The following is a 20,928-nucleotide window of genomic DNA, read 5'->3' on the forward strand; positions in this document are numbered from 1 at the left end:
CACACACACACACACACACACACACACACACACACACACACACACACACACACACACACACACACACACACACACACACACACACACACACACACACACACACACACACACACACACACACACACACACACACACACACACACACACACACACACACACACACACACACACACACACACACACACACACACACACACACACACACACACACACACACACACACACACACACACACACACACACACACACACACACACACACACACACACACACACACACACACACACACACACACACACACACACACACACACACACACACACACACACACACACACACACACACACACACACACACACACATATAGCCTATCTTTTTTCTAAAAAATATGCTATTTATATGACTGCTTAATAGAGTACTATTAACATTTGAGATTTGATATCAAATTACACTTTAACACCTTAGTGTCATTTAATCATATATAAATAAAACATGGGTTTGTTATATTCATTTGGTTATAAGCATTATCTATGAGTTAAAGTTAACAGTTATACATCATTATTTTATATAAATAAAAAACAAAATATCATATAATAAAATAGGAAGAACAATAATTGTGTGCGAATTTAGCCATTGAAATAATTAACAAAAAATATGAAGAAATTTTGCATAAAAAATAAAAGATTTCTTTTTATAAAAAGAGTCCAAGTAAAAATGAAAAACTTTATCGAACTCATGGCCTCTGATTAAGTTATAAGAGACCCTCATTATCTCATCCAAGTGCTCTTGAGTAAAAATGAAAAACTTTATCGTATAATATATATATATATATATATATATATATATAGAAAGAGAGAGAGAGAGAGAGAGAGAGAGAGAGAGAGAGAGAGAGAGAGAGAGAGAGAGAGAGAGAGAGAGAGATGACGTATCTGATGAGAATGACATTTTGTGTGAGAACATGAGAATAAATCTGAACCATTAGATTTTAAAATAAATTGTAGAGATTACGTGTCATTCTTTTTTTCTCTCTCTCCTCCATCATTTATTTTAATAATGCAAGAGAGAGAAAAAAGAATGAGACATAATCTCCCCCATTAATAATCTAACGGTTCAGATTCATTTCCATGTTCTCACACAAAAATGTCATTCTCATATGATACGTCACACACACACACACCAAGATACGCCGGTTAATACCAAATTACCCTTCTATTTATCCAACACCTATACAAATTGTTGGTTTTGTTGTCTTTATACACTTGTACTATCATTTTATTAGGCTTAAATAATTTTTTGGTCTCTGTAAGTTAGCAAGTTTTTGTTTTCCGTCTCTATATCTTTATTTCTTGGATAAAGTCCTTAAATGTTGAATTTCATTTGGTTTTAGTCCCTTAAATTAAAATCTGCAGGAAAATCTGCAATTTTCATGCAAATTCTAATTGGACGAAAACCAAAAACACGCCGATTTGCAGGGACCAAAAGACAATTAAATTTACTATTAAAATAGTACAATTCCAAATTAATATATAACTCCATATTCTACACCTTCTCATTTATCACTTTTGTTTCTCTCTTTTCACTACCTCTCTTCTACGTTTTAGTTTTTCTCTGTCTTTTCGCTTTCCCCACTTCCTGATTCATCTTCTTCCATACAAAAATGCAACCATTAATCTCTTCATTCCATTTCATTATTATTTATTTGCTGATTATTTGCATATATGGACTATAATGAAATGGAACAAAAACTTCCAAACTTGAAATAAGACCATGCAAAATCGAAACCTCAACCTTTATGGTTTTTGTTCAATCAAAACTATGTTAGAAGAAAACCTTTAAGCTTTTTGTTCCATTTCATTAATATTTATTTTCCGACTTTACAAGTTATTTTTTTTGTGATCTAAAACGACTTTCGGCGAATTTGAAATCAAAACCATCATATTTGAAATCAAAAGCATCAGATTTAAAATCGAAACCCCCAGATCTGAAATCAACACTCATATTCTTCATACTTACAAGGTTATGCTTTCTATTCTTCATTTTTTGTGTTCACGGTCAAATCGTGAGCAATAAGTTGTGTTGCAATGTTGAAACTTTGATGTTGTGGTTTTTTGATTGTCGCACGCTCGCGAAAAATGAACAACAGAGTCGCCACTAACATATCTATCCTAAAAGGAAAGGAACGTCAACAAACCTAAAATGAATAAGAACAAGGTCTTACGACCAGAGAACTAGGTATGGGAGTCGGTTACGCAAGGGGAAGGTACTAGCACCCCTCACGTCCATCGTACTCGATGGTATCCACCCGTGTTTGTTTCTATCTAAAAGGTGTGTGCTATTACTACTTACTAATGCAATGCATGATTAATCCTAAGGTGTTTTAATAATTATTGTGCTCGCTAGAGTTGCCTCTATGCCTACGTATCCTCTTATGAAGAATCAGAGCACCGTAGTTCTGCTCAAGATTTTCTATGTTTTTTATTGTTTGTTGTGTGTTTTTTAGTTTGGAGGAGTTAACTTTCGCGCTCTTGCATAAGGGGACGACCTACGATGCGATCGAGCGGAAATAACAATGTCCTTAATAATGCCTACAAGGCAAAAGAAAAGAGAGAAGTTTGTCGAGCGTTTCGAGTTAATCCCTTAAACAAGTGAGGTTCGAGCGACTCTTGGTTTGTGTTTTTTATGGTTGGGAACTTCCACTCAAGTGATCCCCTTAAACAAGAGGGACGAGAGCTTCCATTCCCTTCTTATTGTTTTTAACCTTTATTAATGTTTTTGGTATTTTGTTTGATTTTGTAGTTATTATGCAAATGGGGAATTAATCGATCATTAGTCAAATGTGTTAAAAGTTGTAAAGAACAAGAATATATAATACCCTAATCTAATCATATATTGATCTATAAGTCCTAAAATCTAAGGGAACATGCAAATTGAAAGCATTATAGGTCTAAAAGTAGTCTAAAAACAAGTAAAGCAATCATACAAAAACTACACAAAATGTCATAAGAATGAAATAAAAAGAATGAGAAACTACCTAAAAGAACTAATATATTTTTATGTGTTTTTTAATGAAGGAGAATTCAATTAAACGTCAAAATTAAACTAACCTAAAACCTAATTAAGAAGCTAATATTTTTTATAGCATTTTTTAAGTCAACTATTACCTAAAATTCCAACAAGATTTTAATGGTTTTATTGTTTTTTAGCCTAAAAAAGTAATGGAAAAAACAAAGTGAAAACTATTAAATCTAGAAGTCAAAAATAGTAGGACAGGGGGTGCTGAATTGAAATGGTGGTGGTCCAAGAAACTCAGGCGCAGGGCCCAAAGGGATTGGCCCAATCAGAGTTTTTTTTGTGTTTTTCAGCGAAAATAAAAAGTGTAACATGGGCCAAGGGGGTGTGCTAACATCAATTTCGTGCTAGGGCCCAAGGAATTCAACATTCAGATTATTTGTTAATTAATCACAAATTTAATTAATAAATAAAAATAAAAAAAACAAAAGGAAATAGGAATTAGGGTTGCAATGTTGTGACCTTTGGGATTCTCATGTTGAATCATCATGAGGAGCATCCACATTGGGTAAAGAGAAACAAGCAAGTGAAAGAGACACCATATATTTACCTAAAACTTTAAGTGATAGGTGTATGAATCCTCTCACTTATAAAGTGTTCAACCTCCATTTTTCAAGAAATATGAGACTAATAACTCACTCGTGCACAAAAATGTCCCCCTCAAATGTGAGCCATCCAATATGCTTCCCTCAAGCGAAAACTCTTTCACCCAAATACACTTGTACCACAGTTGTGGGCACTACATCGAGACACGCCGCCTGACAACTACCATGTCAGAAAGACTTTTGATATAAGGAGCCGGTCCTTTAATTGAACCATCGACTCTTATACCACTATTGGGTCATCATGGAGAACATCCACATTTGATCAAGAGCAACACATAAGTGAAAGAGACACCACATATTCATCTAAAACTTTAAGGTGATAGATGTATGTGTCATCTCACTTTCAAAGTGTTCAACCTCAATTTTTTTAAACAATATAGAACTAACAACTCACATTTATGCACAACATCTCCCTCGTATTTTTCTTGTATACAATATGTATTTTGTGGAAAAAAAACTACTTTTTTTCTTCATTATTTCACTTTGAGTAAATTTTGTAACTTGCTCATATATCAATATAATATTATTTTATATTCTAGTTTTTTTATCCTAACTCCACAAATTTTAACTCTTTCATTATAAAATTTTGTTGTAAATTGATCAATTTAACTCTGATGATATATTTTAGAATTTAACAGTGTAATATTACATGTACATTCAATTAAAATCTTTAAATTTATTAAATTATGTCAGTATTTTAAAAATAAAAACGCAATTTAATAGGATAGATATTGATTGATAATGTAAAAATTACACTGACAATATATATTCAAAATACACATCAGTATAAAAATTACAATGTCGGTCCATATTCCATTTTCTCTTATATAGGGAAGCTTTTGTTTTTTATTACCTTTATTTTTTTAAATGTAGAATCATAGTCTCTCACCAAATATTTTAACGCCTATCGACTATTTTAATCTATGCATCATAATTTTTCACCTATAATTCTAAAGTTAGTTTAACATGTGTCATTGATTCCCACGTGTCTAGTTAGAGAGAGAAGCTCCTCCTTCTCTCTAGAATTTTGACTTATCGTGTTCCCTCTCTTTTACTCTTTTAGGGTTAAAAGCGCCGCTTTGGCCACCATCCCCAGTTTTCTGGTCTCATCTCCAAACAAGTTTTGGTTTTTACTTTCTCTTCTCGCTTTGAGAAGCTGTTTTCTTTTTGTCTCCTAATCCGTTTTCTCTGTTGTGTGTGGATTGGTCTGTTGTTCTTGAAAGATGGAGAAATGGAGGGATTTTGAGCTGTCGAAGGAGGAGGAGGGCATTACGGCGGAGGTTGAAGAGGCGTGTGAAGATGAGGTTTTCCACAGAACCCTAGCTGCCAGGTTATGGACTGACAGCCCTTTCAACTCTCGGGCTTTCACAAGCATAATGCTTGGAGCGTGGAAACTTAAGAACCCAGTGGAAGTACAGGAACTCAACAAAAATTTATTCCTCTTCCGCTTTGCCACAAAAAGGGATCTCGAAGGGGTGTTGAAGAACGGACCATTGAGCTTTGACAGAAACATTCTGGTGTTGGCGAGAGTGTCAGGAGAGGAACAACCATCGGAGCTTAACATGCATTATGGTTCTTTCTGGGTTAGAGTGTATGAACTCCCGCTAATGCTCAGATCTGAGGCCATGGCAAAGAAGCTTGGAGGTATACTTGGAGAATTTGAGGAGTTGGATCAAAAAGAGGCGCACAGGAACGGGAGATTTCTGAGGATCAAGGTGAAGATAGATCTTTAGAAAGCTTTAAAGAGAGGAACTGTTGTCCGATTTAAAGAGAAAAATATAAGGGTGCACTTCAAATATGAAAGACTTCCCACTTTCTACTTTGTGTGTGGAAGAATAGGCCACCAAATGAAGGATTGTGAGGAGGCAGGAGACCTAAGTGACGAAGGATATGAGAACCTGGAAGAACAAGATTTGTCCTATGGTGCGTGGTTGAGGGCTTCGCCATTGCCCAGAATCCAAGAGGAACAAAAGAGGAAAGAATCAAATTCTAGCTCGTGCAGCAAGAGCCTATTCAACATATCATCGAGCCAAAGCAGGTGCGAGGTGAAAGGAAAGGAGAAATAAGGGGATGAGGGTGAAGTCACGCAGAAGAAAAAAACCGATGCTCTGATTGAATGTGAAAAGGATGTTGACCCAAAACAACCAGAACTTCCCCCAAAGCGCAACACTCTAGAAATTGAGGCTACGGCTGAGTCGTTCAGAGCGGTGGACATATCTAACGCTGGTCAGAGTTCTAAGAAATATCAGAAGGAAGGACAAGCAAAAAAGAAGAAGTGGACACGACGGCAAGGCACAAGGAGAAACTTGCAATTTGAAAAGAAGAAGATAGAGGTGGAGATGGGGAAGAGAAATCTTGTGGATGTAATGATTATTGATGGCACTTTAGAAGAACATGGAATCCTAGAGAAGAAATTGAAAGGCACAGAAGAGCAATAAATATCCGGTTCAAAACTACCAGAGGTGGTGTTGGAAAGCCAACACCGCCTAGACCAATGAAAATCCTAAGCTGGAACTGCAGGGGTTTGGGGAGCCCCCGTGCAGTTCGAGCCTTGCTAAGGCTCTTAAAGTTGGAGAACCCTGATGTGCTTTTCTTAATGGAGAAAAAATTAAAGAAGGAGGAAATGAATAGTATCAAATTTAGAAGTGGTTTCAATGGGTGCTTCATTGTAGACTGTAAAGGAAGGGGTAAGGAAAGAGCTGGCGGTTTGGTCCTTATGTGGAAGGATCGGATCCACCTGGATGTTTCTTCTTTTTCTGAGAACCATATAGGAGGGGTGATTGAAGATGAAGTGGAGAATCAAGGGTGGTACTTGTTTGGAGTCTATGGCTTTCCTGAGGAGCAGAAAAAACGTCTGACTTGGGAGTTAATTCATTCCCGAGTGAGTAGTGGTGGAGATCGTGCTCTGGTTTTGGGTGATCTCAATGATATAACTTCTGATCAGGAAAAACTAGGAGGCAATAACAAATCTTTTTCTCAATTATCTCTTGGCAGGCAAACTCTGGAATTATGTGGACTATCTGATCTTGGCTTCCAGGGCCACCCATTTACATGGACTAATGGCAAAAGAGGGAGTGAAAACATCCAATGCAGATTAGATAGGGCTCTTGCTTCTCAACAGATGCAAAACAGGTTTGCTCCTATCAAAGTTCTTCATCTACCCAGATATGGATCGGATCATGCAGTTGTGAGGATAGATTTGGAGGCGGACTTAGGGGTTAACAATAGGAGAAGGAAGCATATTTTCAGATTTGAAGAGGCTTGGTGTCGAGACCCAACTTGTGAAGCTGCTGTGAGAGAAATCTGGGACAACCAACCAGGAAATAGTGTTTCTAAGATAGTTGGACTCAAAAATCTTGATGAGGTTTTCAAAAGGTTCAGAATTAGTGCTGTGCAACAAGAACTGAAAAGAATTGAGATGTTGCTGAAGGAGGAATCTAATTGGGAGAATAGTGAGGAGGCTATAGCTAAGCACAAAGCCCTTGAAGCTCAAAGGAATGACCTGCTTCAGGTGGAAGAAATCATATGGAGGCAAAGGAGTAGAGTGGATTGGCTCCAATATGGGGACAAGAATTCTAAGTTTTTCCACAAGAAGGCTGATCATAGGAGGCAAACAAACTTCATATATAAACTCAAAGATGAGTCTGGTCATTGGTGGAGAGGAGAAGACAATGTTGAAAAACTAATGGTGGGCTATTTTTCAAACATGTTCTCATCATCCATGCCTGAAAATATAGAGGAAGTTTGTACTGTGGTTAAAGGGAAGCTGACAGATGCTCATATACATTGGTGTGAAGAGGACTTTTCGGCTTGTGAGGTCCAGGAGGCTCTTTTCCAGATGAATCATTCAAAAGCACCTGGTCCTGATGGACTTCCAGCCCTCTTTTTCCAAAAATATTGGCAGCTGGTGGGCCAAGATGTGAGCAATTTGGTTTTAGATATTCTCAACCGCGAGAGAGATCCTAGAGATATCAATAATACTCACATTGCCCTTATTCCAGAGTGCAAAAATCCTTCCTCTCCCAAGGATTTTAGACCCATTAGCCTGTGCAATGTAGTGATGAAAATGGTGTCAAAGACTATTGCTAACCGTATTAAGAAGCTGTTGCCAGACATTGTGGATGAGGAGCAGAGTGGATTTATTAGTGGAAGGCTTATAACTGACAATGCACTTGTTGCCATGGAATGCTTCCATTGGCTGAATAAGAAGAAAAGTGGGAAGAAAGGGATGATGGCCTTAAAGTTGGACATGTCCAAAGCCTATGATCGTCTGGAGTGGCCTTTTGTGACTAAAGTTTTATCCTCTATGGGTTTCCCTAGCAAGTTAGTCAATTTAATCCATAGATGTATCTCTAGTGTCTCCTACAAAGTGCTCATAAATGGGCAACCCAACAACGATTTTTCTCCTGAGAGAGGTCTCCGCCAAGGAGATCCACTCTCCCCTTATCTTTTTATTCTGTGTGTTGATGTTCTTTCAGGTATGCTTAGAAAGGAAGCTGTTGATAAGAGGATCCATGGTATTCAGGTTGCGAGGCAGGCCCCAGTTATCTCTCACCTCTTTTTTGCGGCCGATAGCTTGCTATTCTCTAGAGCCACAAGCCAGGAAGCTGATAGTATTATGTCCATTCTAAAAGCCTACCAAACTTCATCTGGGCAAGTAGTTAATCTTGATAAGTCTGAGGTATCCTTTAGCCAAAATGTTCGTGAAGAAGACAAATAAACGATCCGGACAAGGATGGGAGTTAAGGCTGTGTCAAACCACAAGCGATACCTTGGCCTGCCAGTCTTTTTTGGCAGATCTAAGTGTCATACCCCAAATTTGTCCTACCCTACTCATATGGCTTATGGTTCATGTACATACATTACTTAGGTCATAACTCACATTCATGCATTCATATCATTGGTACTATTCAAAAGGCTAGCAAAGAAAGAGCTCTATTGCAAAGAAGTTTGATCAGAGAACAAGGAAGACTGAGGTGTAATCGTGTGGCTCTATGTTCATTGAAGTCCTCCTAGATTGGGGTGTCTCTCTGCTTCAAATCAGGACATTGGTTGAAGAGTGCAAGCCTGCAAAATCATCTAGTTCGTTAAATCAGGGTTTCTTTGACCAAAGTCAACCAGTTGACTTTCTGGTCATTATTTAATCAGAAATGGCTTCTATGTGTGGAAAACTTCTCACACCGGCTGTGTGGATGTGTTTGTTTGACTGGGTGTGAGTGGAAGAGATTTAATCGGGAATTCCATCAATAGTCGAAAAATCGGGACTGTTGACTTTTGGGTCAAAGTCGGGAAAATTACTCGAATATTGACTTTTGGTGGAAAATCGGTCAAGAAAAGTCGAAGAATGGATAAAATCGGGAGTTTGATAGAAAGCTTCCAAAAATGGAAAAAAGACAAAAATGGAAACTTTTCAACACTTAGAAAAATTTTTGATCCTTTGAATCGTGATGAGCAGTCCACTTCAGCACTGATTTACACATGTCAAATGGCATTTTTTGGGAAAAGTTCCAACATCAAAGTTGTCCCTCTCATGGAGGAGAACAACTTTGTAGTTGGAAGTTTTTTCATTTAAGGCTTGTATCAAGAGATATTAAGGTGAGAAGTTTCTGAAAACTCATTTGAATCAAGTCATATTTCAGGTCATAAGCCAGGTCATGACCAGACATTTCATCAAGCACGTGGCATGCCAAATCTCAAGCCAATTTTATAGCTCTACAAAAATGCCATGGAAGCAAACTTGGCATCATTCTAATCTTTTCCATGCGCTCTATCCAACAAAGCAAGAATCATGGCCATTGAACAAGTATTGAATGAATGGCAAGCCCTCAAAGTCGTGCCCTCACCCTGACCAAGTCAAGCATCTGGCCAAGACAGAAATCCAGGTCACGCGCATGCATATCACCAAACGCATGGTGTGCCAACTTCAAGTGCATTTTTCTTCTCCCATGGGTCATCGTTTTGAATAAGTTTGATCTCTTATTACTCCTTGCCATGTCCCCTATCCATTGAATCCAATTTCATTAATTTTGAGCACGCATTGAGCTGGCAAGAGACGTCCGAAGTCATGCACTTGGAGAGTGTATATTTGCACTAGCATCTGGGGCACAAAACCAAGGCACGCACGGGGTGGAGGCAATCATACATTGCCATCTTTGAGTGTGATTTTAAGTGAGTTACAAGCCTTATTCCAAGAGTCCAACGACACTACAATTCCTCAGTTCCATCTCCTCTTTACATTGACACCATGATTAGATTAATTAACGGATCGGAGAAGGAATTGCGCGTTTCTAAAGTTGGTGACACGGCCTAAGTTGAGCAAAGAGGACATTGTAGGCACTTTATCCCTGGCATAAGGGTTAAAAATGCTGCAGCATATGTGCAGTGCCTATTGCCCATCAATCCTTACATTACCTCATATGGCCATGCAAAGGCTGCATGCATAAGGCATATATTCAGTTTACTGCAATTGCACATAACTTGTACATTAAGGGTTCAAGTCCCACATCGAAGAACAAACTATGCTGCAAGAGGCTCATCCACAAGTCCCACACTTATGGGAACCTCACCACTCCTTCCACATTTGCCCTATAAAAGCATATACAACCCTCACTTTGTTCTCTCACGATTCACTCACTGTCTCACTCACACTTCACTTCCATTTTCAGAATTCACTCTTCTCTTCTCCCCCTCATTTTCTCTCATCCGTTCTCACCATCTCCACCACCCCTAACCACCCTAACCAACTTCAACCAACCCCTAACCACCCCAACCAACCTCAACCAACTTCTCCGGCCACCCTAACCGATTGAAACCAACTTTTCCGGCCACCACACTTCACCGGCTTCAGCTATGATCATCATCTCCATGTGGCTTCACTGATTCCCGCCTTTCGCGTGAAGTCATCATCATCAAGGCTGTGCTTCTGGTTCGTATTGCTATTCGGCTCAAGTCCTTGAAGCAAGATCTACACCACCAGTTCTCTCTGCTCGTCTCCATCAGATAACCAACTCCGGCTAGCATCATCATCAACTTACAACCGTCATCGCGAAGCTCATCTTCATCAAGATTAAGGAGTGAAAGGTAGCAGAATTCCTCGTGCTGATTCAAGATTTTGCTTCAGGTAAGTGATCCTGTTTTCTCCTCCTCGTATTAGCAGCATGAGTAGGATTCATATAGCATAGCTAATAACGTGTTTGTACGTATCCGTTGGTCCTTGAAAGCGTTGATTCAGGTGCTTGTTTGCCTCATGTTGTTGTGTGCTTTAATGGCATTTTATTGTTCAGAAGAAGGTAGGGAGTCTATTGATGCGTACAGCGCAATGTTTGGTGATGCTTTTAGAAGCTAGGGCTTTAAAAAACGCTCTCGGTTAGAATGTTAGAGACTGAATTAGTGGAAACTGAGGTCGGATCCGTAATCAGTAAAAGAAACCGAGCGGGATAGCGTCGGAGTTTTTGATTTCTGGAAACCTGTGTTCGCCTCCGCCGCGCGCTTGACCGGAGAAGACGGCCGGAAGCAGTTCTCCGGCGTCTGTGCTATTTGTTCGTTTTAACTCAGACGAGGCACGTGTCAGTATGCCAGTGGTCCGTCTCCCATGAGTTTGTGGTTTTGTCCTTATTCATATCATTGGGTGTTGCGTTGTCAAGTTGTGATTGGCTAGTTTCCTTATTTTGTTTTAGTGACTTAAGTGATATATGACCAATTGATACAGGTTCCATTTACAAGTCACGTTACACTCTAATTTCACATGCTGCATGATAAAAGAGCAAATGAAATAAGAATAAATGATTGGAATAGATAGTGGTTGGGCCACAAATTACATAGGCCTGCAACATTTCCTGAGGCGCGCCCCTGTTTTACTAATACACCATTTGTTACTGGATTGGGCCTGCACGCCCTTACTTCCCCATCCCTGCTCGAGCCCAGTTCTTGGCTGATGAAGATTTCTAGTTCATTTTGAAAACTGCCGTTGCACCCCCCTTTGCCATAATAAATAAATAAAATTGAGTTTCTCTAACTCTTTTTGGCACATTGATTCACTTCTTTTCTTAAATAAAAATAACAAAAAACTTTTTCATCCAATTAGATGTTTTAGAAACTTTATTTTCTTTTAATCAAATTTTAATTGGTATTTTCTTTGAGTTTTAATTGGTTGATAAGTCATAATAAATAAATGGTTTCTTTGTTAATTCAAAATAGCTTTAGAGTGTGAATAAAAATGCAATTGTTTGTGTACATATTTTCATAAACAATTTAGAGTTTATTACTTTTATTTTTGTGAATATTTTCTTATATTGTGAATGTTTAGTTTCTTCCTCATTTCCTTGTAGAAATAATTCATAACATAGATTAGGAAATAGACTAATTCCCTTTCATTCTTTTTCTTTACAACTTTTAAAATACTTAATAAAAACCGATGAAGATCATACCGTTGCTATATTTCATGGTAGGAAAGAAATGATTGAGGCGTAGGCTTCGATGTATGTTCTTTCCTACTTAGCGGAGAAGAAATGATTGAGGTGTGAAGCCTCGATGTATTTCTTAGCCGCTATTTAGAGAAACGATTGTGGCGTAGGCCTCGATGTGCGTTCTCTAAATATTCACAAGGGAACTCCTTTTTATTTCTACTAAACGGAAAAGAAATGATTGGAATGTAGATTTCGATGTATTTCTTAACCGTCATTTAGAGAATCGATTGTGGTGTAGACCTCGACGTGCATTCTCTAAATACTCAAAAAACAAAAACTCTTTTTGGTATGATCTAAGTCACAAATTAAAATCCCCATAAAAAACACCAACCAAAAACACTTCAAAAAACACTAATAAATGGTCAGATTTAAAGCAAAAGTAAGGAAGTGATGCGAGACCTTGTAGTGGGTCCTCGTCATCATGGAATTACCCCTAAAAGACACAAACCAATCTCTCTTTTTCTTCTTTTCTTAAGGGCAAGTTATCTCCGCTCCATTGCATCCTAGGTTGTCCCCTTGCGCAAGAGCGTGAGCGTTAACGCCGCCCAACTAAAAAACACAAAAACAAACAGAAAATCGTGAGCCGAGCTACGGTAACTCTGATTCCTGAAAAGGATACGTAGGCAGCGGGGTAGGGCCCGTGCGAGTACAATTCTTTCTTTTCCCTACATTTTGCATTCATTTCGCATTTAGACCTAGACATTAGATACACCCTTTAGATAGAAACAAACATAGGTGGATACCATCGAGTACGATGGGCGCGAGGGGTGCTAATACCTTCCCCTCGCGTAACCGACTCCCGTACCTTGATTCTCTGGTCGCAAGACCTTGTTCCTTCCTTTGTGAGGTTTTCTGATATTCCTTTCCCTTATGGGAAAAATATATTGGTGGCGACTCTGTTCATTTTTCGCGAGCGTGCGACAGCTGGCGACTCTGCTGGGGATGTTGCTAGACCTGTTGCTGGTCCATCCATAGCGAGTCGATCCTAGCCTGCGTTTGTTTGTTTATTTACTGGGTGCTTATTTGTTTTCATGTCTATACCTTGTATATATGTTTGCATGTTTATTTTTTCTGCTTGCATATCATGTTTATTTCTGTTTGCACATCATGCATATGGATTATATTCTGTGTTCCTTGGGGTCTTCTGTTCTGTTTTGCAGGTTGGGTGGGATGTTCTATGAGGTAAAAGGCCCAATACCCAGGCCAGAGTGACACATAGGATACCTAGGATAGAGTGGATAGTCATGACGCCGATGAGATGTCAGGTCTTGTCTAGTGCGATCATGAGACCCACGCCCAGTCGAGGTCCAAATGGGGTATCATTGTTGGCATGTAGATGCAACAACATTGGTGCCTCAGGAGGACTGATAACGCTGGTTGCCATTTTGACCTACCCTGACCTAGACTACACCCGTGAGTGGGGAGGGATATACATGACAGGTACCGTTGGTGACTATTTGGTTCTGTGGGTGACTAGTTGGTTCTGGTTGTTGACTATTTGGTTCCGTTGATGATTATGGTTCTTCTGGTTCTCTGATCTATGCCGGACCTTTGATCCTATGATATCTTCTTGCTCAGAACTATTGCCTTGGTCCCTCTATGTCGTGGGGACCCAATCTGCATCATTTTCATCATAGCATGTTTACATTTCAAAAAAAAAAAAAAAAGAAGAAAAAAAAAAGAAAAGAAAGAAAAGAAAAAAGTTAATTCTCATTTGCATGTCATTTTTTCAGGGTATCCAGAAAATATCAATCTCTGTCAAGAATGGATAACAACGTGACCGTCAATCAAGGGGCTACGAGGCGCACACACACTTATACTTTCCATCGCGAGGGTATGGTTCAATTGGGACAAATTGGGTGAATTGGTCACTGGTCATAATGAAACAGTGTTCAGTGACAACTATGGCAACATATTATCTCTTCTGTACTCGCGTGTCGACGAATGGGCCTTATCTACTCTTCTTCAGTTCTACGACCCAGATATCCGTTGTTTCACATTCTCAGATTATCAGCTAGCTCCCACTCTCGAAGAGTACTCTTGCCTCCTCAACATCAAGATTCAACACAGAGTGCCTTTTGTTTGTGTCCCAGAGAAACCTAGGTTGGATTACATTGCCAACGCTCTTTATTTGAGCTTGGGAGATGTTCATGATAACTGGAAGAAGAAGGGTGATACACATGGCTTCTACATGAGTTTCCTGGTTGAAAAAGCTCAAGAATTTGCCGACAAAGGGATATGGGAGGCTTTCAATGCTATTTTGGCCGCTCTAATCTATGGAATTGTGATGTTTCCCAACATTCACAAGTTCGTTGACTTGGCTGCTATTTGTCTTTTTATGGACAAGAATCCAATACCCACCCTATTGGCTGACACATATTATTCTATTCACTCTCGGCATGGTAAAAGGGGGGCTATTCGAGGTTGCTTGCCGCTGTTATATAAATGGTTCAAATCTCACTTGCCTGCTAGTGGTCCGTTTGTTACCTCTACTCAGAAATGGTCTCAGAGAATCATGGGACTTACTGCAAACGACATCGTATGGTATCAATTCCGAACAGGCATATCTGAAGTCATTATCAGGTGCGGAAACTTTGGTAACGTCCCGCTCATTGGGACAAGAGGATGTATTAACTACAACCCAGTTCTAGCTCTTCGTCAGTTGGGCTATACCATGAAGAGTGGGCCCTCGGATAGGGAGATTTACCAATCCGTATACTTTGAGAAGGGAGCCGACCCTATAGCGCTTGAGGAAATCAGGAAGGCCTGGAATAACATTCATATAGGTGAGAGATCCACTCTGGGAGCCAAGAATGCCATTGCTATGGAGCCCTATACCGATTGGGTTAAGAAGAGAGTCAAGACACTTTTGTTACCATTCCCGGAAGTTCCTCTCTTGTATGCACAACCTCCGAAGATATCAGAGACTATGGTATCAAGAGAACGTTTTGACCAGGTCCGCGTCGCCAATTTGAGACTGAAAGAGAAAGATAGGGATATGGATTTGAAGCGCTATTTCCTCAAACAGACAAAGAATGAACTGGCCCGTGAACTTAAAACTCTCAAAGGAGAGTCTTCTCAAGCCAGGAAGAGAGTTAGAACTGAAAAGGACGGGAAAGCTGTTGTTGCTTCTACTGAAGACCCTCAAAAGGTTATAGAAAAGGCTATAAAGGAAGAAAAAGAGAAGCTCAGACGAGAGTATCAAGAAGACCTGAAAGCCCACAAGCTCCGACTCGAGAAAGAAACCAAGTATGAGTTGAGGACCATGAAGAAGAAACTGGAAGAAGAGACCACTCAGAGAATAGCACTTGAGACCCAACTGAAAGGAAGTCACCTCCGCACCGCCCGACTAGCTGAAGAGAATGTCAAGCTCAGAGACCAAATGATGAGTGAAGCAAATGCACTTGAGAAGACCTATATCCCAGAATGCAAAGGGTGTGACGAACTTAGGGATTGCTGCAAGAATCTAGACACACAGTTATTTCGAAAGGATGAAGTGATCCAAAGCCTTGTCAAAGGAAGAGATCGGGAGGCTACTAAGAAGCTATTTGACGAAACAAAGAAGTGGAGTGATGCCCATTTCAGACAAGGAGGGCCTTTGTTCTACATTGAGATGAATTGATAATTGAATTTCGTTTGTAGATCACCACCAGATTTGTTGGATGGGGTCTCTATTGCTCTTTGTATTTGAACATTGTTATTTGTGTTTGAACCCACTCGCCTTAGGGGGCTATTATGAATGAAATGAATTGCTTTCAGTTTTCACTAAATATCTCTCTCGTCACGTTGTTATTTGTTCTTGATTATCAATCTTACTTTGGATACCCTGAAAATGACACAACACATCATATGCACACATGCACTCATACATTCACATTATCATATTGCATTTTTCAGGTTATTGCACAAGAAACTAATTGGGGTCCTTTACAACAACAGATTTCTTTCCCGACGACGAAGCTGACTTTCTTACATCCTTACCGCACCAGGAGTAACGAGAGAATCATGGAACAATTTGAACAGAATCAAGCCGCCCTCCGTAGGGATATGGATGTTATGGGGGAAAGAATGGCCCAACTTATGGAGACTCTCCATGCCGTCGTTCAAGGACAGGATGAACTCAGAAAGAGCGTCGCTAGTTTGGTCAAAGATACCCCTACCAATTCTGCTGACGGAGGGGTGAAAACTAAAGAAACTCCTGTTAATGAGACACTGAAAGTAGTGGACGACCACCATGAGGTTATTGATCTTGAACATGATCTTACTGCTGAGTTGACTGAGACTGCTAAGATGTACCAAGCTCTCGAAGAACGCCTTAAGGCTGTTGAAGTTGCTAAAACTTCAAGTTTTAACACTGCTGTTATGTGCTTGGTACCTGGGATTGTTATTCCCCCGAAGTTCAAGGTGCCAGATTTTGATAAGTACAAGGGAGTTACCTGCCCAGAGACTCACATTCGTTCCTACTGCCGTAAGATGGCCGCTCACGCTGAGAACGAACCTCTGCTTATGCACTTCTTCCAGGATAGTCTCACTGGAGCCCCGTTAGAGTGGTATATGAAACTCGAGAGGTCTAATGTCAGCACTTGGGGAGAACTCGTTGATGCCTTCTTGAAACAATACCACTACAATACTGCTATGGCTCCTAGCCGTGCCCAACTGCAGAATATGTCACAGAAATCTGAAGAGTCCTTTAAGGAATACGCCCAGAGATGGCGTGAACTTGCTGCTCGAGTTCAACCTCCCTTATTGGACCGAGAATTGATTGATCTGTTTATGGGGACTCTGAAAGGGCCGTATCTTCAGCACATGGTTAGTAATACTTCTCCTTCTTTTTCGGATGTGGTCATCATTGGTGAGAGGGTTGAGAACTGTGTCAAAGCTGGTACCATTCAAGGTGTTACTAATCCTAGCAACTCAAGTGGTAATGGTAAGAAGCCGTATTCTGGGTTTGTGAAGAAGAAAGAAGGTGAAACTAGCACCGCTTCTGTTGACCAAGGCCGAGCTCCTGCATATTCTGCTGTTCCACCTCCTTATTATCCGATGCCTTATGCTGTTCCTAGCCCATATGTCCCTCAGGCATATGCTGCTGCTCTTCCACAACCATGGATGGCACCCCAACAGCCTTTCGTACCACAACAACAGGCTGCTGCTCCTCAGAATCGTCAACAGAACCCTAGGCCTCAAGGTCAGAAGGGCCCACAAAGAACAAGATTCCAAGATAGGCGTATCAATCCGGTTCCGATGTCGTATGCTCAGCTTCTCCCTCAGTTGCTTGCTGGTCAGTTGGTACAACTCCGTGAACTTGGACCTCCACCTAGTCCTCTCCCTCCTGGTTATGATGTTAATGCTCGATGTGAATTTCATTCAGGGGCTCCAGGCCACACTATTGAAAAGTGTAGAGCATTCAAATTGAAGGTTCAGGATCTCCTTGACGACAAGCTTATCTCGTTCGCCCCTACTGGTCCTAATGTGCAGAATAATCCTATGCCTCCTCATGCTGGTACGACCAATGCTATTGAGTTATGTGAGGATCAGATCCTGGTTAATGATGTTAATGAGGTTAGGATGCCGCTAGCAGTTGTCAGAGAGCATCTTATGCAACAAAAGGTTTTGTGTGAACTACATGACTACTGTTTGCAATGTTCTTCTAATCCTGAGGAATGCACTAGGTTGAGAGAGGAAATCCAGAAACTAATGGATGAAGGTGTTCTTAGAGTGGAAAGGGTTGTTCCTGTCGAAAATGTGGCTACTTTAGAGATCCCTTACTACCCTGCTGAGATATCAAAGACTCAGGGCACTTCTTTGGTCATTCATGCTCCGAGTACTCCTTTGGTCGTTCAAGCTCCGAGGACTCCATTGGTTATTCAGGTTCCAAATGTTCCTTCGACTCCTTCAGCCTCGTCTATTGTTCCCTCTCCTGTGAATGATTCTAAGGCTGTTCCTTGGAGTTATAATGCCGTGTATATTCGAGGGAAGAAATATGATTGTCCTCCAGTGGGTAATTCGAGCATCACCAATATTACTGGCACTAGTGGCATTACCCGTAGTGGTCGGATCTTTGCTGCCCCTCCTCCACTTCCTAAAGAGACCAATAAAGAGGCTAGTACACAAGCAAAAGGAAAGCAAGTTGCTGTTGATCCTCCTGTGACACGTAATGCACAAGATGCCGAGCAACTCTTGAAAATCATTAAGAAAAGTGATTACAAAGTGATTGACCAACTTGATCAGACTCAAGCCAAGATCTCCATCTTGTCTCTCTTGGTACATTCTGAAGCTCATCGTGATGCTCTGATGAAAGTTCTGGCTTCCGCTCACGTAACTCAAGACATTACCGTGCCTCAGTTTGAAGGGGTTGTGACCAACATTGCTGCTGGTAATTGTTTGGGTTTTTCTGATGATGAGCTTCCACCTGAGGGTAGAGCACACAACAAAGCGTTGCATATCTCCGTCAAGTGTCTGGATGCTGTGTTGTCTCGAGTTCTGATTGATACTGGTTCTTCTCTTAATGTGATGCCCAAGACTACTTTGTTTAAGCTGAGTATGGATGGGATTATGATGAGACCATGCACTATGAGTGTTAGGGCGTTTGATGGCTCCAGAAGGTCCGTAGAAGGGGAAATTGATCTGCCTGTTTTGATTGGCCCTCACATGTTCTATATTGCCTTCTATGTCATGGATATAAGTCCTTCATACACTTTCCTCTTGGGTCGTCCTTGGATCCATGCTGCTGGGGCTGTGACATCTACCCTCCATCAGTGTTTGAAATTTGTTGTGAATGACAAGATTGTTGTGATCACTGGTGAAGAGGATTTGATTGTCAATAATCTGGCGTCGTACCGTTATGTTGAAGTGGAGGGAGAGATACAAGAGACACCTTTTCAGGCCTTAGAGATTGTGTCGGTTGATAAACTCCCCGTGGTTGAAAATAAGAAGGAACTCGGAGCACCCCTCTCGTCTCTGAATGATGCTAAGGCCTTCTTAGAAGCTGGTACTCCCCATAGTGCCTGGGGCAAGCTGATTGATGTTCATGAGAAGCGAGACAAGTATGGCCTTGGGTATCAACCATCTTCCTCTACCCAACTCAGCATAATTCCTGGAAAGAAGGCGATTCCCCCCATTTCTCAAGTGTTCGTCAGTGCAAGCACCAGTTCTGGAAGTCAGGTTCTCGCCGTGGAGGATGATGATGAAGAGGATCTCTCCAGATTCGTTTTCCACGCTGCGCCTGGGCAGGAGCTCAACAATTGGACTATCTTGGACATCCCCAGAGTCACTTTTATGGAGATGTAATTTTCTTGTTTCGATAGGTCATATGCTTCGCCCTAAGCATTTTGACCGCTTGTATAAAGAAGGGCCCCCATGTTGTTTCGATTTGTTTAATATTGAATGAAAATCATATTTTCGCATGCAATTACTGTTCCATTTCTTTCATTTTTGTTTTTACTTTAAAAAAACTTTTTCAAAAATGGCAAAGCTTTTTCTTTTTCCTTTCTCTTTATGTGTTGCATTCTAAGGCATAAATCATCCATCGTGCAGATCCGGCTCGAATTCCATCAAAAATGATAATGTTACAGTTCCACGTCTTAATATCCTTGAGAATCCAATTGACCAAGCTGATGAGGACAGTGGGGAAGATTGTGAAGTCCCTGAGGAATTGGCAAGACTTTTGAGACAAGAGGAGAAATCTATTCAGCCACATCAAGAAGTCATAGAAATCATCAACCTCGGTTCAGAAGAAGCAAAGAGAGAAGTCAAGATAGGTGCCGCTTTGGAAAGTGATGTAAAGAGAAGGTTGATTGAGTTGCTCCGAGAGTATGTTGATATCTTCGCCTGGTCATATGAAGACATGCCTGGTTTAGACACGGATATAGTTATGCACAGGCTACCTCTCAAACCAGAATGTCCGCCTGTAAAACAAAAACCACGAAGAACTCGACCTGATATGGCTTTGAAAATCAAGGAAGAAGTTGAAAAACAGTTGAAAGCTGGTTTCTTATCTGTGTGTGAGTATCCTCCTTGGATTGCAAACATAGTACCTGTCCCTAAGAAGGACGGAAAGGTACGTATGTGTGTTGACTACCGAGATTTGAATAGGGCAAGTCCGAAGGACGATTTCCCTCTGCCTCATATTGATGTGCTAGTCGACAACACTGCTCAGTATTCGGTGTTCTCTTTTATGGACGGTTTTTCTGGCTATAATCAAATAAAAATGGCTCCTGAAGATATGACTAAGACTACTTTTACCACTCCGTGGGGTACGTACTGTTATAAGGTGATGCCTTTTGGTCTTAAGAATGCTGGTGCAACATATCAACGGGCTATGGTGACCCTTTTTCATGATATGATCCATAAGGAGATTGAGGTGTACGTCGATGATATGATTGCAAAATCCCAAACGGAGGAGGAACATTTGGTATACCTTGAGAAACTGTTTGCTCGTTTGCGAAAATTCAAGTTGAGGCTTAATCCAAATAAGTGCACTTTTGGAGTGCGATCTGGAAAGTTACTTGGATTCATTGTGAGTCAACGAGGGATTGAGGTCGACCCTGACAAAGTAAGAGCAATACAGAATATGCCAGCACCAAAGAACGAAAAAGAGGTCCGAGGGTTCCTTGGGAGATTGAATTACATAGCCAGGTTCATTTCTCATCTCACTGACACCTGTGAACCCATCTTCAAACTGCTGCGCAAAAATCAAGATATCCGTTGGGATGATCATTGTCAAGAAGCCTTCGAAAAGATCAAGCAGTACCTCCAAGAGCCACCAATTCTCATGCCTCCGGTTCCTGGGA

The 20,928-nt window shown here is 40.6% G+C and overlaps 1 protein-coding gene across 1 annotated transcript; it reads left to right on the forward strand.

The window, feature by feature from the left end:
- The first annotated feature begins 13,903 nt into the window (after positions 1-13,903).
- LOC131638563 (uncharacterized) lies at positions 13,904-15,830 on the forward strand. Its single transcript, XM_058909127.1, has 3 exons — positions 13,904-13,973; positions 14,029-15,388; positions 15,782-15,830. Exons 1-3 carry the CDS (start codon positions 13,904-13,906, stop codon positions 15,828-15,830), a joined length of 1,479 nt encoding a protein of 492 aa, XP_058765110.1.
- The last annotated feature ends 5,098 nt before the right edge of the window (positions 15,831-20,928 follow it).

Source organism: Vicia villosa, unplaced genomic scaffold (genome assembly GCF_029867415.1).
Source record: "Vicia villosa cultivar HV-30 ecotype Madison, WI unplaced genomic scaffold, Vvil1.0 ctg.002327F_1_1, whole genome shotgun sequence".
Lineage (NCBI taxonomy): Eukaryota > Viridiplantae > Streptophyta > Magnoliopsida > Fabales > Fabaceae > Vicia > Vicia villosa.